Genomic DNA, 22,829 nt, shown 5'->3' on the forward strand with positions numbered 1-22,829 from the left:
TGCCTGTTTCTACTGCAATACATTGTGAAATTTGCATTTTTATGACGCTGGAGCATTTTCAATAACATTATATTTTGCCTAATTTGCCCCTTTGAGAGCCCCTCCTGACTACATCACTGGCCCATCACCCGAAAGGCTTTGGATTTATTCATATTTCCACATGTAGAATGCAACAAAAATAGTCCGGTTGAAATCCCCGGGGGACACCATCGTAACCTTCCCTTGTGAGTAGAAAGAGCGAGATTTTTTCATCGTGTTGTACAAAATGCAACAGCGCGATCGCTCGAAGGTTAAAATAGCTTCTAATGGAGTTCTAAAGAAGAATACATTATGGAATTCCCAGAGGAGCTGCTGAAGAAAATTTTGTGGGAATTCATGAACGCATTCCAATAGAAATTTTTCAATATATTTCTGACAAAAAAACAATTTTCTTCGAGGAACTGAAGTAGTAGTGAACTGCAGTAGTTTTTGGGGGAATCTACAGGGAAACATCTCATGTAATTTTTGGCAAAATGTCGTTTGAAAACTTTTCAAGCTATTCCTGGAGATCTCCTAAACAAATTTCCGGAGGAATTTCTTGAAGATTTTCATCAAACTATGAAGCTTCTAAGAATCCCGGAGAAACTTCAGAAGGAGTTCCTAAAGGACCTACTAAAGAATCGTCAAGAAAGCTACTTTATGACTTTTAGTGAGAACTTCGGAAGGAATTCCCAGAGAAGTTTCTGAAGATAAAGGCATCACACGAGAATTTTCTCAAAAAATATATGAGAAAAAATCCAGAAGAAACTTTTGTAGGTTTTTAAGTAGTGGTTGTTGTTTTCCGGAAGAATTTATGCAATAATTATCGGAGACATTTTTATTAAACAACGGGATTTCTGGACAACTTTTGAAAAAGTTCATCGAAAAAATCCTCAAGGAATTCTTGCTAAATTTCTTGAAGGAACTCCCAAAGGAGAATTTTAAAAGAAACAACCCTAAGGAAAGTTTTGGGAAATTGAAGAAATTCCTGGAGAATTATTAGTTGAATTTTTTTCGTAGAAACTCCTCAAGTATCTCGGAAAAACTCCTTAAGCAACTCCTAGATGCTCATTTAGAACCTACGGAAGGAATTTCCTTAGGAACTGTTCATGTGAACATTCCCGGAGAAAATCATGAGGAATTTTGGAAAAAGAACCGAGAGCAGCTCTCAGAGAAACTCATGTAGTAGTTTATGGAACTTATGATGGCACTATCGAAAAAAAACTTTTGCATACATTCCTGAGAAGCTTCTGACGGTATTCCCACAGTTGAATTTTAGGAGGAACTCCTAAAAAAATCCTGAAGGAATTCTCTGAGGAACTCCTTAAGGATTTCACGGCGAAATTGGCGAAGAAATTCCCGGAGAAAATATTTGAAGAAATTCAAAAGGGAACTGCTGCAGAAATACTTAGAGAACCTTCCAAAGCAATTCCCGTAGAACTTCCAAAACTCCTGGAGGAACTCCTGACAAAATTCTTAGAAGTCCATCTGAACGATTCTTTATAGGAACTTTCAAATGAATTCCTGTAGAAACTACAGAAGAAACTACAGGTTGGAATAGATTATCTGGAGTCGGGCTCTAGTGCTTACCAAAACAATATCTCGTGAATGGAATGATGTAAGAAGCTGAAATTTTGACTAATCACTAATCAACACTGGCTAGACAAAATGTCAAAATTTCAGCTTCATAGAATATTCCGTCCTCAAATGTTTGAGAAGCATCAGCAGCTGACTTCGGATAATCTGTATCTTAATTCGAATTTCTAAATAAATTTCCGAAAAAAAAACAAAAAACAAGGGCAAGCTTTTGGAGGAACTCCTTAAGTACTTCTTCGAGGAATTTTTGAAACTTCCTTAGTCACTGTTGGAGGAATTTCTAAAAACTTCTTCACTGGGAAACGGAGGTGCGAACGGTTCCTCATTGAAATGTTTAAATAAATTTCGCAGAAGCTCCTAAAGGAATTCCCATTTTTCAATTTCTAAAAGGATTTGCAAAAAAATCATGAACAGGGAAGCACCTAAAGTATTTCTTCGGGGAATATTCAGAATTCTCGAATTTACTGTTGAAGGAATTCAAAAAAAAAAAACTTCTAAAGGCATTCCAGAAAACCTATGTAAAAATTCCCGAAAAACTCTTCGATGAGTTCCAGGACCTGAAAGAGATTTTAAGGAGACTCCTGAAGGAATTTCTAGAGGAGCTCTTCAATGACTTCACAGGGAAACTCCCGTGGAGATTCCCGTATGAAGTATTCCAAAGAAATTCCAGAAGAAATTCCTGAGTAAAATCTTAGAAAGCTTCAAATTCTCCTAGGAACACCAAAACCATCTTGGAGGAACTCCTGAAGAAATTCTTAGAGGTCCATCTGAAGGATTCCTCAGAGGAATTATCAAGTTAACTTCTTTAGGAGCTCCGGAAGGGATTCCCATAGCAAATCCAAGAAAAATTCCAAGAATTTCCAAAAAGAGATTTCAGATGAACTCCTTTGCGAAGGAATTCCAAGAAAACTCTTTAACAACTTCCCGAAGAGCTTCATAAAAGAATTTCTGGAATTATTCTCAAAGGAATAATCGGCGAATACTCTTTAAGTCTTCCGGAGTAACTTCACAAGAGATTTCCCGAACAGACTAACGTTTGGAGTTCGGATGATAGCATAACATGTCACGTTCTCTGTTTCAACTTCAGTACTCGACTGCCCGTGTATTTCGCTTACCATATATCTTAAAGGCTACTTGCTCATGCTTGCCCAAACTCAAGCCACAAGCGATGTTTCCAAAAACAATTTAATTACAACCATATGGCCCTGCAGCGTAAGCATAGCTGCGCCCATGTGGAAGGCTAAAAACAGTTGTGCTTATTCAACAGGCAAAAGTGTGTAAACAAAAGAAAGGTTCGAGACGACCTTGTAATGGAATTTTATGACCTACTGAGAACGGAATGTAAACTATGAATTTAAGGCTTCGTTCTCTAGGATTGAATTTCAAGATGTTAATGTGAAACAGATTTGAATAAGGCGAAAGATGTAAGGGATGCTACAACAGTTTATCATAGTATATCAGAGGAACTCCACTTACCTTCTGGAACCGGATCTATTCACAACCTCGCTGTTCTCAAACACGTTCGTCATGCTCAGTTTCATTTACGGGTACCTCCTCGGCTCCAAAGGGTCAACCCTCAAATTCATATATAAGTGAGGAAATAATAACTTCGACTTTATTAAGACTGAAAAATGTATGATATTATTTATTTCCCAAGTAACATTTTTTAGTCACAAAGACGTTTTTGGAACCATAATAAAACCAAAATAAAAGAATTTATCCCTCTACAATTAACTATTCGGTCCCCTATTACCTCCCTGAAGAAGGTCCAAACCAAGGGCCGAAACGTCGGATGTAATAGAATCACCCCGCTCATAATTTTCCGGACCGAAAAGCCAGTTGTGGAGGGATAAATTCTGCCTATCAGTCGACCGTTTCCACAATTACCAAAGAACAGACATCCAGGCTAGAATAGAAAATCATTCAGAATGTTGTGTAAGGATTTGAATCTTCACTTGAGTAAGGTTGCAAACCTTGTTGCAAACCAATACACGATGAAAACCCTAACACCACCAAACACCATATTGCCACAGTCAGTGGTGAATTGAAACATTTTAAGTGGTGAATTAAATTAGTATGGGAAATTAATCGATTGCAGCGCCAGGATGTTGCCACTTGTGTTGCCGATTTCAAATGGCCGTTAAATTTCTCACACAGTTTTGGAACTGGACTTGGATGTCTGTTCTCTGTGTATAAGGTTTTAGCCGGTTCTCAGAAGACTTTTTGGTCATCAAAATGTTACTTGGGTTAGAACGAAACTATGAAAATAAATCCATGCATTTATTTGTTGTTAACTGCTGCGCATTACCCCAAAATTCCCTAATGTTTTATTTTCCTTCTCTCCAGCTGCCGACAGCATGCCTCAACCGGAGGAATCATCCGAAGACGGTTTCTTGATCACGCGAGCGGTCCTCATCACCATGTCCGTGGCCTTTGCCTACATCATCCTAGTGGTGGGCCTAATGCTGTGGTGCCGCCATCGTCGGGCGGCCCGTAAGGCCCGCCTTAACATGAGCTCCAAGGAGAACGGAGACGTAGACCTGAAAAACTGTGAAATCGAACCGTGCCTACCGGAAAAGTCCTCGCAGGATGGGTCGAAATCGAAGGCGAAGTCTGGAAAGTCGGGTCATCAGAAAACCGGTTCGAATGTGGAAGGAGGACAGGAGAAGAGCGATGACACGGTCAACTCGAACAAATCGAAGAAATCGAACAGCTCCAGTTCGATTCTGGATCAACTGGCGGTTCCGCGATCCAGTGTGATCGATATGCTCCAGATAGGTAAGTGTGACTTTGGCGACGTGTTCATCGGGAAAATCAAGGAGAACGATTGCAAAACGGCGAAGGCGGAACCCGTGAAGGAACCTGCCGCGGGGGATGAAGTGACCCATGCTTCCAACACCGAAGTAACGACAGAGGACGAGAAGATCACCAAGAAGCCTTCGAACGAGGAACTGAACGAGATCAAACCGGAGAACGACTACAAACCGGTGATGGTGAAAGCGTTGACCAAGGTGAAGGACGAACATTGCTGTTCGGAATTCCGGCGGCAGCTGGACCTGTTCCGGACCGTTTCGCACAAAAATGTGGTGAAGTTGTTCGGGCTGTGCCGCGATAAGGATCCACACTACATGCTGCTGGAATACACCGATTGGGTGAGTGATTGTTCATTGACCACTCTCTCTCTCTCTGAAACCGAAGCATCTTAATTCATTTACAATATTTTTAGGGAGATCTAAAGCAATTTTTGTTGGCGACGTCGCCAAGCATTCCGCAAAATGGTAGCGTCGAAGCGAAGAACGCCAGCAAGCCTCCACCGCTGAACATACCGCAGATACTTGCACTAGCTCACCAAATTGGACGAGGAATGGATGCCATCTACAAGGCCCGGATTATTCACAAGTAAGCTGTTCTAGGGGGCTTGGAATACAATGTAAATACTCTGCGGTTTTGTAACTAGTATTTAGATAGGATATCACATGCATCATTGCATGGAGGAGTGCGGGTTCAGTTCTCACTGCACCTGTAGGAAAAAGTTTTCGACTGTACCACTGGGCGTTGCATGCTAGTTCAATGTATAATGTCGTGCTTCCTTCAAAGAACGAAAAGCTCACTGGAATCACTAAACGAGTCCGTATCTCAAAAAAGAAAAACATTGTTAAAAATATAAGTTTTACCCAAGCAACACACATGTTATATATAAGTTACGACAGCGCAAGTTTTGGTTGTATAGAAGTTTATTTAACGTCATTTCAACACAATGTTAGAATAACGTAAAATAAACTTCTATACAACCAAAACTTGCGCTGTCGTAACTCTATTATAACATGTGTGTTGCTTGGGTAAGGAGGTTCAGAGAGCCATTTAAATAGTAGAACTTTAATTTTATAATTCTAAGCACTTCATCGTTATGGAAATTTCCAGCACTTCATCGTTATGGAAATTTCCAGGTCTGACTTCCCCGCCGTCTGGTTTTATGTTGAACGTTGTTTTTGCTCTTCTTTTTTCCGACCAGACTGGATTCGTATGGTACATACCTACATCACCGAGATTTAGAGCTTTCGGGTTCGTCGCTTAACGAGCTTAGGGTCTCCACGTACATTAATACAAGAGGATGGAGACGCATGGTGCTGGATGTGCCTAGAAAAGCGGATTTTTATGCGAAATAAACGTGCAAAAGTTTGGATGCGAAAGTTACGTATTTAGCGCAGTAGGGTATTGTACCATTTGGGCAGGTGTGCCTATTCTGGGCACTTGCCGCTATAACTAAGTCAGTTTCAAAACGATTGATTTGAGTTTTTGTACAGAGTTAGATACTGTGCGTGCCTAACTCTATACAAAATTTCAAATCAATCGGTTTGAAATTGACTTAGTTATAGCGGCAAGTGCCCAAAATAGGTACAACTGCCCAAATGGTACAAGACTCTATCTATTTTCCAGAGAATACTGAACTACTTACGAAAGGTTGGCTGGACCAATTTTCTGAAATACATTGAAAATAAATTCGTTATATCCACGAGTGTGTATATGTAATTTGTTTGGATTATGGACGGGATTTCATTAGTACTTTTTCTAACAATTATCACACTCAATATGTATATCCTAATTGAGCCCGCAAGATGTCTATAAGCTCATTTTACCAGATATGAGAACCAGCTTCATATATATATTCCCCCTTCTCACTCAGTAAAATAACCGAGAGAAAAAGAGTATACTGCCGTGAATCGCATATCAGTTCAATGCTTGCTGGATCTCCTATGCACGTGGGACAGATTTGTGATTCACGGCAGTATTTGCCTCTCAAACGAGCGTACGGATCTATGAAAATATTTTACTTTCAATAAACTCATTATCTTGACTGTGTCTACCAGCAAGCATTGAATGTGGCCCAACTATGAAGAAAGGTGTATTTTGTTGTTCATCCGGCCCCTTATCGCCAGCCTCTGGGATAATCATCTAAAAACATACTTTTGGGGTAGTGGCCCAATTATTCGGGGTAATGGGGTAGAGTCCCTCCTGTCACTTGAGAGGAACGGAATCAGGACATACTTATTTTATGTGAACTAAAGAATCCACCGAGGAGATTTCTTGATCCTCGTTAACCGACGACACGTTACGAATACTTCTACCAACAGTCCAAGGAGTTCTCATGGAAGTCTCACGCGACCTTGACCATGAAGTTATTGAACCTGCGTTCAAGCACACCGGCCACAGTTTTCGTCCAAACCGCGTTTCCAAAACCGCTTAAACACCATGTGAATCGCTATGCGAGGAGCTTTCTACGTACCGATTGTTTATTACAATGCATGTACATATGCAGTGTGATGAACCTGTCGTTTCGGCGATTCGTTTACTGCCGTGAATCGCATATTTGTCCCATTTGTATAGGAAATCCAGCAAAGATGGGACTGATATGCGATTCACGGCAGTTTACATCTGAGAGTTTACATTTTTCCCTGAGTTTACTCGTCGCAGGCCTGGTAGCGAGTCAGTATTTAGTGACTTGGTCACTATTTTCGTGTAAGTCACTATAAAGTCACTATTTTCAAGACTTTTCAACTAAAGTCACTTTTTCTGTGACTTACGGGATGAATGACCCATAAAAGGTTAAAATCCCTGGTATTTGTTTATTACCAGGGATTTTAACCTTTTATGGGTCATGGGTCTGTGAAAAAGTCACTATTTTCATCTATTTTCAAACTCCTGAAATCTAGTACGCGAGTAAAAAACGAGTTGATATTTAAAAAGTGAAATTCAAGCTTTGTGTTACTGGAGACAATAAAGTCACAGACAGACGTTCAAGTTTGACCACGGTCGTCTTCCAGCCGGATGGCGGGAAAAGATCGCACGTGTTGCACGCTAATAATGTTGCCACATAATTTGTGCAGAGTAAATTACTTTTATTTATTGTCTAAAATCTTTTGCACAAATTAGCGCAGGACTCTTGTAAACTATTTTACACATTATAACTTTTATATTACATAGATTTGCTTGAATAGAACTGCATTTGGATGAACTTCACTCGCATTGGAAAATCTTTGCGAATGTGACGCATGCGCCAAATTTTCCTTCAGTCATCCAGCAATCCAAATTGTTGAAAGCATTTCAGCAAAACAAGTTTTTGCTGATATGCAGCAACCCTTCATTACTTTACTGGTTTTCAGTTTTGCATAATACTGTATAACAGCAAGCACTTTGTTATTTGCTGCTAATCAGTACTCCAAATGTCAAAATATTTTAAACCAGCAATCGATTTATGAATTCACTGTAAATCAGCAAACATTTTTGCTGAACGTATATCGGCAATAGCATTTTTGCTGACAATCAGCAATTTGGTCGAACTGTCAACAAAGAACTTAAAACAAATTTATTGTTTCAGTTTCCCGTTATTATAAAGTGCTCTTTATTAATTTTAGTAATGTTTGATCCTCAAACTACAATTAGAATCATGAAAACCATACGAGGATATCTTACGAAAGAGCTGTTCAGTAAGTAGATATAAAAATTGTTAAATCAAAATGTGATTTTTTTGTCATTTTTCACCTTGTTTTTCACTTTTAGCACTGGTGTCGGATGTTTCGGAAGCAGAAAATTTGTATTCGAGCTGGATGTGCCTTGGAAGTAAATTAAGATGATTGAAAATTAAATATGAAAATAGTAATGAAATGTTATTGACTACAATATTTCAAATAAAACAATCTCATTCTTCTTAATTGTGTTTTGATTGAGATTGAATCTAAAAATCATTGCAAAACCAAAGAAAAAGTGACTCGACCATCGATTGCTGGTTAACCAGCAAAATCAAAATTAATAGTGCTGATCGTTCAGCAAACGAGCTGTCACTTTTCTGGATTTTGGCATTGCTGATTGATCAGCAAGTTTTACTTTGCTGGAAGAGTTGCTGGACTTACAGCACAAAAAAAAATCAGCAAAAATTTGCTGATTTCCAGCAATAAAAATTTGGTGTGCAGATGTAGGAATGATTTTGAGTGTTTGTTTTGATTTTATTTCTCGGTGGGTGGTGAATTGGGTGGTAAGTAAGCGGCTGGAAGCACGTGGTTTATGAAACTGTCAACTGCACTGTGGCAATTGGTTGCCTAGGTGTCGCTAGTGGAAATTTATATAGAAAATTTGAATAAATTTGTTCGAGCTAGAACGTCTGTCTACGATAAAGTTCAATTTTTTGCATATGATTGCATTAACATACTGAATGGCATGTGTACCTGTAATATATCTATCTATATATATATAAAATGCAGTGGCATACGTGGGACCGCGCATAACTTGCAAACGGATGGTCCGATTTGAGTCGTCTGAGTTTTGTTCTGTTAGTTTTTACCCAAGGAAGGTTTATGAGGCAAAAAAACGTGGAAAAATTGAGAGTTTTTGAAAATCTATTTTCCATACATTTTGACCGGGGACTTGGTCTTGGCTAGAAACATGAAACGTCAAAAAACGCAGTAGGCAAGACAAAGTTTGCCGGGGGCAGCTAGTATGTAATAATTTCTGTATCAATTTCATGCAAGATCTTCCGTATGATATTCTGGTGTACTTCCTTGAAGAAATTCTGACAAAAATTTTGAGGGCCCGATAAAATTCTTTAAGGAATGTCTAACAAATGCAATCCTAAATGGGTCTTCAAATAACCTAGTGGTTGAGGCTATGCATCGCCAATCCGGAGACGGCGGGTTCGATTCCCGTTCCGGTCTTATAATATACAAATTCTTGCCTTATAATATCCAGCTTTTTACGCTGGCTATAAAATGACTAGGGGTGATTCGATTCTGACATTTCTTGCCAACAAATTTTATGGGTTAATCTAAGTAGGCAATAATTTTCGTTTGTTGATTGAGCTGTCAAGAATTTTCACTGTTTTTATTTAGATTCCACGGTATCTTCTACTTTTTATTTCTAACTACATGTATATACTTTTAGGTACCAGATGATCAAGAAACTAGTCGATTCTTATGGAAATTGGCCTTGTATTCTGCTAAACAATACATAACAAGCGACGAAAAACGACTATATTACTGTCCGTCCAGATCTCCCTCGAATGTCGTATTTAAAAGGACTTTCTATGAGCACGTATTTACGACATTTTTACCGGAAACACGCTAGAAAACCTTAGCAACATCTACCAGTGTATCGCTCGAAATCCACACTGAAATTCACAGAAATCATCCGAAACTCCGCCCAGTATTTTTTAAAAATAAATAACCGCAATTTCACCACAAAACCTCATAAAAAACCACCCAAATTTTGATCAGATCCCAATCGAAATTGTTTCGGAGTTTCATCATATAGCTTATGCCAGACAATTCCATGCATATAGACATATTTTACAGAGGGAGAAGCGTAGAAGTTACTAAACACATTGGCAAGAATTGTTTTTCTATGCCACAAACCAGCCCATGAAGATCGGAAGAACAACCATTCTTGAAACAGTAAAACTCGTAATCTATGCACCGTGTTTTGTGGTAAGAAAATCTCAAAACATTTATTTCTCCAATTTTTTTCTGAAATTTATTTGTGAATTTTAGTGATTCTTTTGGTTAATTTTGTTTTGGCAATTTCATCAATGATTTCCTTCCTCCAGGCAGGAGTTTTCTGGGGAATCCTCCCCAAAGTTTCCTAACAATCAATCCAGGAGCTCCTCGGGAATTTCTCCCGAAGTTCTCCTGATACCCTTGCAGAGGGTTGCCTAGGAATACCTCTAGGAATTCTCCGGGAATAGCCCCAGGAATTTATCCAGAGAATCCTTCAGCAGTTCTTTAAGAACTCCTGCAGCACTTCCACGAGAATTTCTCCAGGATTTCTTTACAGATTTTCTCCAGGAAGTTCTCGGTAATCCTTCCATGAATTCCCCAGGAAGAGCTATTGAAATTAAACGGGAATTGATTGAGCGGTTCACCAAGTATCACCTAAGTATTTATGAGCGACTCTCTCCAGGGGTTTCCTGGGAATTTCTCTGAATTCCTTGAGAATTCCTCCAACAATATTTCCACTTCAGGAGATCCTCAGAATTTCCGCCACGAGTTCCACAGAAATTTCTGCAAAAATTTCCCGGGATTTTTTCCAAGATACCACCGAGAATATCCTCCAGTTATCCCGAAAATTCCAGAACAATCTACACAGTAACTCATCCAGCATGGTAATTTCTCCACGAGCTATCCGAGATTTCCTGGGCTTTCTCCATACGCAGTCAATCCACCTACAATATAATAAATATTAGAAGTTAGAATAGGAAATCAATCTAAAATTTGCTTTGAAGATGGGTGAAAATGTATGACGTTCCATTGTCAACAAGCAACATTTTCACCTTCGCCAAGCATACTTTGACCCAACCATAATATTTATTATAGTGTCGGCAATATACGTCAGAAGGGGGTGATTCAAAATTTATGGCAGGTTAGCGTAAAAAGCTGGATACAAATTCTTGCAATAGCAGGCAAAGAAAGCTATTCAGTTAATAACTGTGGAAGTGCTCAAAGAACATTAAGTTGAAGAGAGGTAGGCCAACTTCCAGTAGGAACATAGAGCCTTCAGAAAAAGAAGAATCCTGAAAAAAAAATTGGTTCGATCCTTTTATCCTGGAATATTTTTTAAAAATATTTCTCAAATATTTTCTGAAAAAAAAAATACTTGAAAGAATAACTCTGCATTCGGAAAATATGTGTTGATGAATATCTTTCAGTATGCTTTTGTTGAAATCCTGAATGATTTATAACAAAACTCTTTTGTGAAGTGTCAAAGATAAAATCTCTCCAAAATCATTGTGATTTCGCAATCTAACCAATATAATTTCAATGAACGGATAAGATCTGAGGAAAGTAAAGAGTTAACGTTTTGGATCAGAAATTGTTTCTAATGTTTACATTTCACGCTGACAGAGTATGCGTTTATGAAGCTTATTGAAAACGAAAGCGTCATGGCACTTGTTCCCTGAAGAAGAAGCTAAATACATCGAAATGCCTGATGAAGGAGAAAATACAACCATTCGATTGAATCTGAGACTGCCCAAGTTAAAATGCTAGAAAACGAAAAACCCGGAAAACCGCAACATCTTTGCAGTCTTTTCAGTAGCATGCCGACTTTTTGTGAAATATTACGACTTTTTTGGATTGTGAAAACTTCAATCTAATCAACAAACCATCGACCAATTTTCCCCGTAATACCACGAAGAATCCGCCAGAAAATAAATGAAAAATCACGCCTGGTAATATTTTAGGAATTCCACCTAGAGTAAGTATATGGACTCTTTAAATATTTTAAAGAAATTTGGAATTCTTTTACATGTTTGTCAAACATTGCATTGAATATTCGGAATGATCGTTATTCAGAAACTTTCGAAGGAGGTACGCCACCATGAATTATAAAGTTGCAATATTTTTATTTTTCTTGACAGAATTTTCTCCAGGGTTTTTATAATCAAATTTGTCCAACAAATTTTTAGTCACTAATCAAATTTTGAGTGCCAAAAGCCACTATTTAGTCACTTTTTTGCTATCTGTAAGTCACTATTTGGTCATTATTTTCGAAAAATTGGTCACTAAATTAACTATTTTGACCATCAGTTTTTGCTACCAGCTCTGACTCGTTGGCATCTCAAAGACATGGACATCACAGAGTTTCGAAGCTTTCGGGTTCGTCGTCTAATGGACTGAGGGTCTCCACGTATGATGTTTATGAAGACTTACACTATTCTGGGTGTGCCTGAAAAGGCTAGGTTTCAAAATTTGCACCAATAAATAGGGGGAGGTTCTTAAACCACGTAGGAATACATCCTCCACGAGCATAGTCGTCATAGGAGTATGTCAACATTTGTTGCGTTCTTCTTGATATCGTAACATGTAACCATTTGATCCCTTCCGAAGATCGTCTAATCGGGTTTTCATTTCTCGATCAAACATTAACTTGACAGGAGTCTCATTTTTGGGGGTGAAGCTCAGGTGAAATATTATCTCTTGGGCGCTCATTAAAAATACCACCCCGGCGAAGACTGACGTTTTAGCCTAACTATTTAGCACTGTAGTTGGAGGAAATGCCAAAGCAGAACCCGTAGCTTCCGGGAAGGTAAGCCCAGTTCCCTGGGTTAGTGGGCTGGTGCCAGGCCCTGCGAGCCAGCCGTAAAAAAGACTAGGATCGAAAAATCAACAAGAGAAGAATGCGAACCAATGGCAACGACCACATCGACGAAAAGGGGCTTGCGATTGGAAGCTTGGTACGTGGAACTGCAGACCTCTCAACTTCAAATTCGATGTACTGAAGGACTGCGAGTTTGGAATCGTAGCGCTGCTGGAGGTGTGTTGGACAAGATCGATGGTGCGAACGTTTAGAGGTAATCATACCATCTACCAGAGTTGCGGCAACACACATGAGCTGGGAACAGCTTTCATAGCGATGGGCGACATGCAGAGGCGCGTGATCGGTTGGTGGCCGATCGACGAAAGAATGTGCAGGTTGAGGATCAAGGGCCAATTCTTCAACATCAGCATAATAAACGTGCACTGCACAGCCCTCACTCCGGAATCACTGATGATGACAAAGACGCATGTTACGCGCAGTTCGAACGCGAGTTCAACCGCTGCCCAAACCACGACGTCAAGATCATCATAGGAGACCTAAACGCTCAGGTAGGCCAGGAGGAGCAATTCAGACCGACGATTGGTAAGTTCAGCGCCCACCAGCAGACGAACGAAAACGGCCTACGACTCATTGATTTCGCCGCCTCCAAGAACATGGCCACTCGTAGTAGCTTCTTTAGCGCAGCCTCCCGTATCGTTACGCCTGGAGATCACCACAACAAACGGAATCGCAAATCGACCATGTTCTGATTGATGGATGGCACTTCTCCGACATTATCGACGTCACGACCTATCGTGGCGCTAATATCGACTCTGATCACTACCTGGTGATGGTTAAACTGCGCCCAAAACTCTCCGTTATTAACAACGTACATTACCGGCGGCCGCCCCGGTACGATCTAGTGCGACTGAAGCAACCGAATGCCGCCACCGCATACACGCAGAATCTCGAGGCAGCGTTGCCGGACGAAGGTGTGCTCGATGTGGCCCCTCTAGAGGACTGCTGTAGTACAGTCAAAGCAGCCATCAACAACGTAGCCGAGAGCACTATCGGGTACGTAGAACGGAGTCGACGAAACCATTAGTTCGACGAGGAGTGCAGAACGGTTCTGGAGAAGGACGCAGCGCGGGCGGTAATGCTGTAGCATAGAACCCGACAGAATGTGGAGCGATACAGACAGAAGCGGAAGCAGCAGACCCGTCTCTTCCGGGAGAAAAAGCTCCGCCTGGAAGAAGCTGAGTGCGAGAAAATGGAACTGCTGTGTCGTTCTCAAGAATCACGTAAGTTCTACCAGAAGCTCAACGCATCCTACAAAGGCTACGTGCCGAAATCTGCAGGGATAAGGACGGGAGCCTCCTGACGGAAAAATGTGAGGTGATCGAAAGGTGGAAGCAGCACTTCGACTAGCACCTGAATAGGCACGGGAGATCAAGGCAGCAAAGGAAATGGCTATGTTGGTGCAGCCGAGGACAGGAACGAACACGCTGAGGGAAGTTAAGAATGCCATCCACCAGCTCAAAAACAACAAAGCGGCTGGTTAGGACGGTATCGCAGCAGAATACATCTAGATAGGCCCAGAAAAGTTGGCCACCTGTCTGCACCAGTTAGTAGTCAAGATATGGGAAACCGAACAGCTATCGGAGGAGTGGAAGGAAGGGATAATTTGTCCCATCTACAAGAAAGGCGACAAATTAATGTGTGAGAACTTTCGAGCGATCATCATTTTGAGTGCCGCCTACAAAGTGCTATTCCAGATCATCTTCCGTCATCTTTTACCTAACATATACTGATTTATCGACCGTATTCTATTAATAACTTGATGATTTTGTGGCTATATCGGTCTCTTTCTACTCATAGTATAAGGGAGTGGAGATCAAAGTGGATAATGAAATGATAGATATGATAGAATTCGCAAGGTAACGGACAAGTGTGAAAATTTTATATTTAGAAGGTGAAATTAGGCAAATAGGCCATGTATTGAACGAATACATCGAATGCGTGAAACTTCTGCCGTGCGACCTGTGCTTTTAAACAGATCGGCTTGGTTGGTAGAACAGAACAATACATAGGCAGTCGGGTGCCTAAAACTTTTGCCAGTCTTGGTAAGGTGGTATGAACTACCAGGTCCTAACGCATCACCTGTTCATCGACTTCAAAGCGGCATACGACAGTATGGACCGCGCAGAGCTATGGAGAATCATGGACGAAAACGGCTTTCCTGGGAAGCTGACTAGACTGATTAAAGCAACGATGGACGGTGTGCAAAACTGCGTAAGGGTTTCGGATGAACTATCCAGTTCATTCCAATCTCGCCGGGGACTGCGACAAGGTGACGGACTCTCATACCTACTCTTCAACATCGCTCTGGAAGGTGTAATGCGACGAGCCCGGCGCAACAGCCGGGGAACGATTTTCACAAAATCCGGTCAATTTGTGTGCTTTGCGGACGACATAGACATTATCGCCAGAGCATTTGAAACGGTGGCAGAGCTGTACACCCGCCTGAAACGTGAAGCAGCAAAGGTCGGACTGGTGGTGAATGCCTCAAAAACAAAGTACATGCTGGCAGGTGGAACCGAACACGACCGGATCTGTCTGGGTAGTAATGTTACGATAGACGGGGATGCGGAGACAGCGGAAATCGTGCCTACTACGGGCTCCAGAAGAAGCTGCGGTCTAAAAAGATTCACCCACGCACCAAATACACCATGTACAAAACGTCAATATGACCGGTGGTCCTCTTTTTTTTTTTTTTTTTTTTTTCCTTCTAAACCATAGGGGGATAAATCTGCTCATCAGACACCCTAACAGGAAGGTTAGGGTAGTGTGGGGATGAGGCCGTCTTCTACAATGCCGGTAGAAGCCAGGACTACTCTCTCCTCGACCCACTAAAACACATTCCTATGGTCGCCAAACCCTACGTCTCTCCGGAACCACCAAGAAGGTATTGCTTCAGAGAGGGGCTAGTGCATATCGCACCCTCAAGGTTAGCTGCCGTAGCCTAGCAGCAACGAACATCGATGACTCGCTCTGGAGAGTCCATCACGATAGCATGCTGGCGCTTAGCCAGTTTCCCGAGTGGTCCTCGCCACTCCCTTTGTCCTCGGAAGGCGGGCAGGGTCAACCCCGCCCGCGCCCTACTGCTGAGCGGACATCAAGAACTGATGCCCACGTGCAACCCGATCTGACCTGCCCGCAAAGGAAGGGTATCACTACCCTTCAGGCCCTATCAGATGCATCCGTAGGTTGCAGACAGCAGGGTCTCACCTACCCCGACCCTTGCCGGGGACCCCTTTCCAACCGCGGGCTCAGATCCAACCCAGTAGACCGACGCCACGACAGCACCGCTACCGAGACTTCCTCTCCGCGGCCACTTAATCGCTGTAAGGGTCGATCTCGACCGCAGGGCACCGGTATGACCTACGAAGCCGACTTCGAACCCCTGGACCACCTCTTGTACTGCATCTGGACTAGCCATTCTCCGAGTCCACGCGCCACCTCCTCTGTAGCTCCCAGACGATATGGGTGATAGCCGTTGAAACGGCATTCCAGCTAATCTCATCCCCACACATTCTCTGGACCAAGTTGTCCGGAGTTGTGTCCTCCCCGCATGTGGCAAGCATGCGGTCACGCATTGTGCGAAAACGCGGGCACACGAACAACACGTGTTCCGCCGTTTCCTCTAAACCATTGCACACTGGGCATTCGGGAGAATCCGCATGCCCGAAACGGTGTAGATACTGTCGGAAGCAACCATGACCTGTAAGGACCTGTGTCAGGTGGAATGAAACTTCCCCATGGCGCCTATTAATCCAACTATCTACCCTCGGTATCAACCTATGGGTCCACCTTCCTTTGGTGGAACTGTCCCACGCGCGCTGCCATTTGACCATAGAGGCCATCCTGACAGTCTTGCGTATGCCTCTTGTGCCGCGCATTTCGAAGCACTCCATGTCCTCACTGATAAGAATGCTGATAGGCACCATACCAGTAATGACACAGAGAGCGTCGTGTGACACGGTACGGTACGCGCTTGCAACCCTCAGACACATAAGCCTGTAAGTACTTTCCAGCTTCCGTCGGTAGCATTCAGTACTTAGCGCGGTACCCCACGCCGGGCCGCCATACCTAAGTATGGACGTAGCAACACTAGCCAGAAGCTTGCGCTTACTGGCGTACACCGCTGAGCTATTGGACATCATCCGGGACAGTGCCGCAATAGCTGTGGAGGCTCTTTTACAGGCATAATCGACGTGGCTACCGAAGGTAAGCTTATCGTCGATCATCACGCCCAAGTGCTTGACAGAGCGCTTCGACAGGATAGTGCACTCTCCTACACTGATCTCCGTCTGCTGCGCCGACTGCATGTTGTTCACAACCGTCACCTCTGTCTTGTGGTGAGCCAGCTCCAGTTTTCTGGACCGCATCCACGCCTCCACAACCTTGATCGAGTGGTCGGTAGTCAACTTCACCTCCTCGATCGTTTCACCGTAGACTTCGAGCGTAATATCGTCGGCAAATCCGACAATCACCACTCCCACTGGGTACTCTAACCTCAACACCTCGTCGTACATGACATTCCATAACACCGGACCCAGGATGGAACCTTGCGGGACTCCTGAGGTTATGTGAAAGCACTTCCGACCCACCTCCGTGTCGTATACTAGTACGCGATTCTGGAAGTAGCTTCCGAGAATCTTGTACAAGTACTCCGGTATCCCCAGACGCAAGAGCGCATCAGCAATAGCAGCCCAACTGGCGCGATTAAATGCATTCCTTACATCCAGAGTCACTACCCCGCAAAAGCGAATTCCCCTCCTCTTAGGCTCGAGTGCTTTCTCGGCGGTTTTTGTAACCGACAAGATAGCGTCTACGGTGGACCTCCCCTTCCGGAAGCCATACTGGTTGCTCGAGAGACCATTTACGCCCTCAGTGAACTTCAACATTCTATTGAGGATGATCTTTTCGAGCACCTTCCCCGCCGTGTCAATCAAGCATATTGGTCTATATGCCGACGGGTCTCCGGGTGGTTTCCCCGCCTTTGGCAATAGTACCAGGCTCTGCCTCTTCCAAGCTTCTGGGAAAACTCCCTCGTCCAGGCATTTCTGCATAGCAGACCTGAACATCTCGGGAGCTTCTGCAATAGCTACTTTTAAGGCCAGGTTCGGAACTCCGTCCGGACCTGGGGCCTTACCTACGCTAAGGGACTTAGCTATCCCCGCAAGTTCCACATCGGTGACCCTTTCCTCATCGCCAGCCCCAGTCCCCGGCTGTCCTACGAAAGGAGGCCAAGGACTAGGATCATGACGCGGAAAAAGTCCTCCAATGATCCCCTCCAACATCTCTGGAGATTGCTCTGTAGGAGCCATCACACCTCTCGTCTTGGCCATAACGATCCTGTAGGCATCACCCCACGGGGTCGTATTGGCACTCTGACAGAGACCCTCAAAGCAGGCCTTCTTGCTTGCTCTTATCTCGGTCTTGAGCGCGGCTTTTGCAGCGGCGAACACCACCCGCCGTTCGTTTCGCTCCTCCTCTGATCGTGCTCGCTGCATCCGCCGCCTAGCCCGTAGGCAGGCGCGGCGCAGGTCCGCAATCGCGTCGGTCCACCAGTAAGCCGGTGGCCTCCCATTTCTGGGGTGGACTCTCCTAGGCATGGTCGCATCACACGCACGTGAGAGCACCGCTACCAGCTCGTCGCCGTCTAAACCGAGTAAGTTTCGCTCACGGCGGAGCGCTTCCCTAAATACCTCTTCGTCGAAGTATGATGTCTTCCACCTACGAGGGCTTGGCCTTGGCCTAGCCGCCTCTTCTTCTATCCGCTGTCTGCTGTTGTTGTAGTCGATACTGTAGCGAACCGCCAGGTGGTCGCTGTGAGTGTAGCCATCATCTACTCTCCAGTTCGAACTACTTGTTAGGCCAGGACTACAAAAGGTCACGTCAATAATTGACTCCGCTCCGTTTCGACTATAGGTACTCTTGGTACCGACGTTAGCCAAGTCGACATCTAAGATGGCCAGTGTTTCTAGCAGGATCTGACCCCGCTGGTTCGTGAAACGGCTTCCCCATTCCACAGCCCAGGCATTAAAGTCACCCGCTATTACCACCGGCCTTCGCCCTGTTAGCACGGTCGTTAAGCGGTCCAGCATTTGCGTGAACCGCTCGATCGGCCACCGCGGAGGCGCATAACAGCTACAGAAGAAGACCCCGTTTACTTTGGCGACCACGAAGCCCTCATAGGTAGTAGACACCAACTCCTGCACGGGGTATTTACCCGTCGTCCATATCGCCGCCATTTTCCTGGTCCCATCCGAGGCCCAGTTGCCGTTGCCGGCGGGTACTCGGTATGGGTCCGAAATGATGGCGATATCCGTCTCCCACTCAGAAACCGCCTGACAAAGCAGTTGCTGAGCCGCATCACAGTGGTTCAGGTTCAGCTGCGTTACCTGCACTGTGATTTGTTGCTCACTGCGGCTTTCTTAAAGGCCGGGCACCCTGGACCACCCATCGCATGTCTGTTTTTCGAGGTTTTCCCGGTACAGATCATGCATATGGGCGGACTCGTGCAGCTTTGGGCCTTATGACCTTCAGCGCCGCATCGCCTACACAGTTTGCGCCTGTCGGGGCCTTTGCAGTCCCACGACTTGTGTCCTGGTTCCAGACACCTGAAGCAAACCTCAGGTGGCTCGTGGAATGTCAGGTGACATACACACCAGCCCACCTTAATACTCCCTACTTTAACGGACTTTTTAACATCCGCCACAGGTAGCTGAACCAAAGCTATCTGTGTCCCTGCTGGCCCTCTCCGTAGCTTAACGGCTGCGGCGGCCACCTGCACATCGCACTGTTGCCGCAGTGCCGTGACGAGCTCTTCCACTTCGGTGATCTCGTCAATGTCTTTGACCTTCAGAGTCGCCTCATGTGTCAGAGCCCTCACCTGCACACCTTCGCCAAGGACCTCTTCTGCCAGCCTTTTGTAGGCGGCGCCCTTGTGCTCCTTCTGGCGCTTCAGCTCCAGGATCATCTCGCCCGTACGAGTACGTCTAATACTGCGTACGTCGGCTCCAAGACCCTCAAGCTTGGCGTCGCTTCGCATCGTCTTCAAGACGTCCGAGTACTTGGACTGTTCCGTCTTGATGACGATAGCGTCGCCTTTCTCACGCCTGGCACCTGCCTTCCTACGCCTTGGTTTGGCGTCCTGTACTTCTACCTGCGGATTCACCTTCTTCTTCTTCTTCCGCTCTACCTTTGTCCAATGAGGGTCTTCTCCTTGGACCGCCCTGCTCTGTGGCTGCTGAGGGCCCACCATTGGTCGCAACCCCTTATTCCCATCGTTCCGGGACGGGCCAGCCTTTTCAGGCCCACCCTTCCCAGCTTTCCGGGAACCCTGGCTGGGGTCCGACTTTCCAGCGTTACCACCGGCTTTCGGGGTTATTATACGCCTGGCCTTGCGGGCGCCGCCAGACAGCTCCTCACCTGACGGCTGCCTCGCCCGCTTCTGCGAATGCTTGCCACGTTTGTCACGAGCATTCGCTTCCACACTCCTCGGACTACCTGCGAAGGAGAAGGCCTCTGTTTGTGTAAACTTCGACACATTCTCCTTTGCTGGTTCCGCAGCTGTAGCAGCCAGCAACGCCACCGCGTGCTCCTGCTTGGCCTCATCGACAGACACTCTAAGTCTAAGCAAGGCCGTTTTCAGGTCCTTGCTTATATTCGACTTAGTTGTCGCAAAGTCGATGATTTTGCCAAGCTGGTGCTCAGCAACCTCTAATGCGGGCCGTCCTTTACCAACTTCTTGGCTGATGGCCCTCAGCAGCCACGCTCCGTCCATGACCTCCACCGGCTGGCTTGCCGTGGAGTGGACAGGAGCTCCCACGCTTGAGCTACGTAAGCTACCAGCACCTGACTCCTCGCTTCTCCTTGTCGGAGACCTCATCAACCCACTTCTTGCGAAGGGGTTGATCGCACCACTACTTCCACCTAAGTTAATTGATTTTTGATTTTTGCTCATACTTGTTCCCACGAGTTGCACGAGAAATAATGTCCACCACGCCAGAGCTCTGCATTAACGCGGTAAGGGACAGCATACTGTGGGGGGTGCCCAGGTACCCCACAGGCTCCGTTAAAGATCGAGCATCTTTTTCACCCCCTCGATCACTCATTCCTCGGCACGGGTCGCTTGACACCTTGAATTGGGGTTAGTAGTCCTATTCTTAGCCGGCAACTACGCGGCTGACTCGCAAGCGGGGGGGTGCGTCAGGCCCCAGGACATCCGTCCCTGCTGCCCCGGTGGTCCTCTACGGACTCGAGACATGGACCATGCTCGAGGAGGGCCTGCAAGCGCTCGGAGTTTTCGAGCATGTTAAGGACGATCTTCGGCGGTATGCAGGAGAACGGTAAGTAACGGAGAAGGATGAACCACGAGCTCGCTGCACTTTACGGCGAATCCAGCATCCAGCAGGTGGCTAAAGCCGGAAGGATACGGTCGGTAGGGCATGTTGTAAGAATGTCGGACAACAACCCTGCAAATCTGATGTTTGCTACTGATCCGGTTGGCAGAAGAAGGTGTGGAGCGCAGAGAGCACGATGAGCGAACCAGGAAGAGCGTGACCTGGCGAGTATTGGGCATGACCGAGGATGGAGAGCGGCAGCTACAAACCGAGTATTGTAGCGTACTATTGATGATTATGTCTTGTCTTAAATGTGATGTTGAACAAATAAATGTATGTAAGTAGAGTTCAAGCGATTGCGCGCTCATTATATGGAATCAACTCATTATTAGAGTGGGTCAACGTTGTATGGAGAAACTTTAAATATGATCGTATCAACCCGGAACAAAGCTTTTTCAATCTATATTAGCGTCCAAAACAACTGTGCAAAATTTGGGAGCGATTGGTTGCTTCCTCGTATTCCGCATTGCGTTTGAAATTTGTATGGAAGTTAGCATGGGAAAACGTACTTTTTTGCATTTTACTCATAAGTTGAATTCTTTTGTCTAATACCATGTAACTAATGACGTTAAAGTAAAGCCTAGTATATGCCGAAAAACTTTGCCGAAGATCGCAAAGTGATCCGACGCTTGTAAAGAAAGTTATTCGCCTGGTAACTTAGGCCAAAAATTGAGATTTCATTATTGATGTTATTCCTTTACATGTTAAATGTTAAGCACTATCGGACAATCTGTACGTTATAACTTTTTTCACAAGTGTCGAATCACTTTGCGGTCTTCGGCAAAGTTTTTCGGCATATCCTAGGCTATATTTTAACGTCATTAGTTAGAAAAAAAAGAAAAAAAAGAAAATTTCAATTTATGAGAAAAATGCAAAAAAACACGTTTTCCCATACTAAATTCCATACAAATTTCAATCACAATGAGGAATACGAAGAAGCAACCAATCGCTCCCAAATTTTGCACAGTTGTTTTGGACGCTAAAAGGAATCGAAAAAGCTTGGTTCCGAAAAATTGACTTTGTTGACCCAGTCTACTCATTATTTACTGATCGTCTCCTACATTATCTATTGCTGCTGTAAATAGCTAGATCAGTGATCCTCAGCCTAACTTTCTTCGCGGGCCAAAATTGAATTCAAGAAACAGACTGCGGACCACTAGTCATTGAAGAATTTCTTATTGAAAATTTACAGAATTGAGCAACCACTGAAAATTTTCGGAAAATTTCAATTTAGGTTTTGTTCATACACTTATGAACCCTACCTATGGAAAAATGTCATCAAATTCTGAGAACCTTCGTACCAATTTGTACGATAGTAAAAAAAAAATCCCCTATTCTGCCGTAATTCTGCAAAGTGACGTAAGCGCCATTCAAAATGTCGATATTTTTTGGTATATTATACATGATACACTCAAACCTCCATTTAGGTAGGATCCATTTAGGTAAAATCTATTTAGGTCCCTCCATTTAGGTAACGTTACCTAAATAGAATTTGGTTGTGTTCAGAACAAATGGAGTACTTATGATTGATGACGTCATACCCGACATTAACCTATCATTCACCTGTTTTTATTTTGGCCTCCAAACCCAACATAGACCCAACAGTTGTTCGACGTTGGTCCAACAGTGGCCCAACATACGTTAAAAATTTACCCGACATTGACCCGACATTCAACAATTTTT

The 22,829-nt window shown here is 44.2% G+C and overlaps 1 protein-coding gene across 1 annotated transcript in view; it reads left to right on the forward strand.

The window, feature by feature from the left end:
• The window catches only part of LOC109433505 (tyrosine-protein kinase-like otk), a 228,837-nt gene that overhangs the window by 193,173 nt on the left and 12,835 nt on the right, over positions 1–22,829 (forward strand). The window contains exons 10-11 of the mRNA XM_062856369.1: positions 3,961–4,766; positions 4,841–5,013. Of these exons, the coding sequence (XP_062712353.1) occupies positions 3,961–4,766; positions 4,841–5,013 (979 nt within the window). The remainder of the gene's footprint in view (positions 1–3,960; positions 4,767–4,840; positions 5,014–22,829) is intronic.

The sequence above is a fragment of the Aedes albopictus genome, chromosome 3, assembly GCF_035046485.1.
Source record: "Aedes albopictus strain Foshan chromosome 3, AalbF5, whole genome shotgun sequence".
Classification (NCBI taxonomy): domain Eukaryota; kingdom Metazoa; phylum Arthropoda; class Insecta; order Diptera; family Culicidae; genus Aedes; species Aedes albopictus.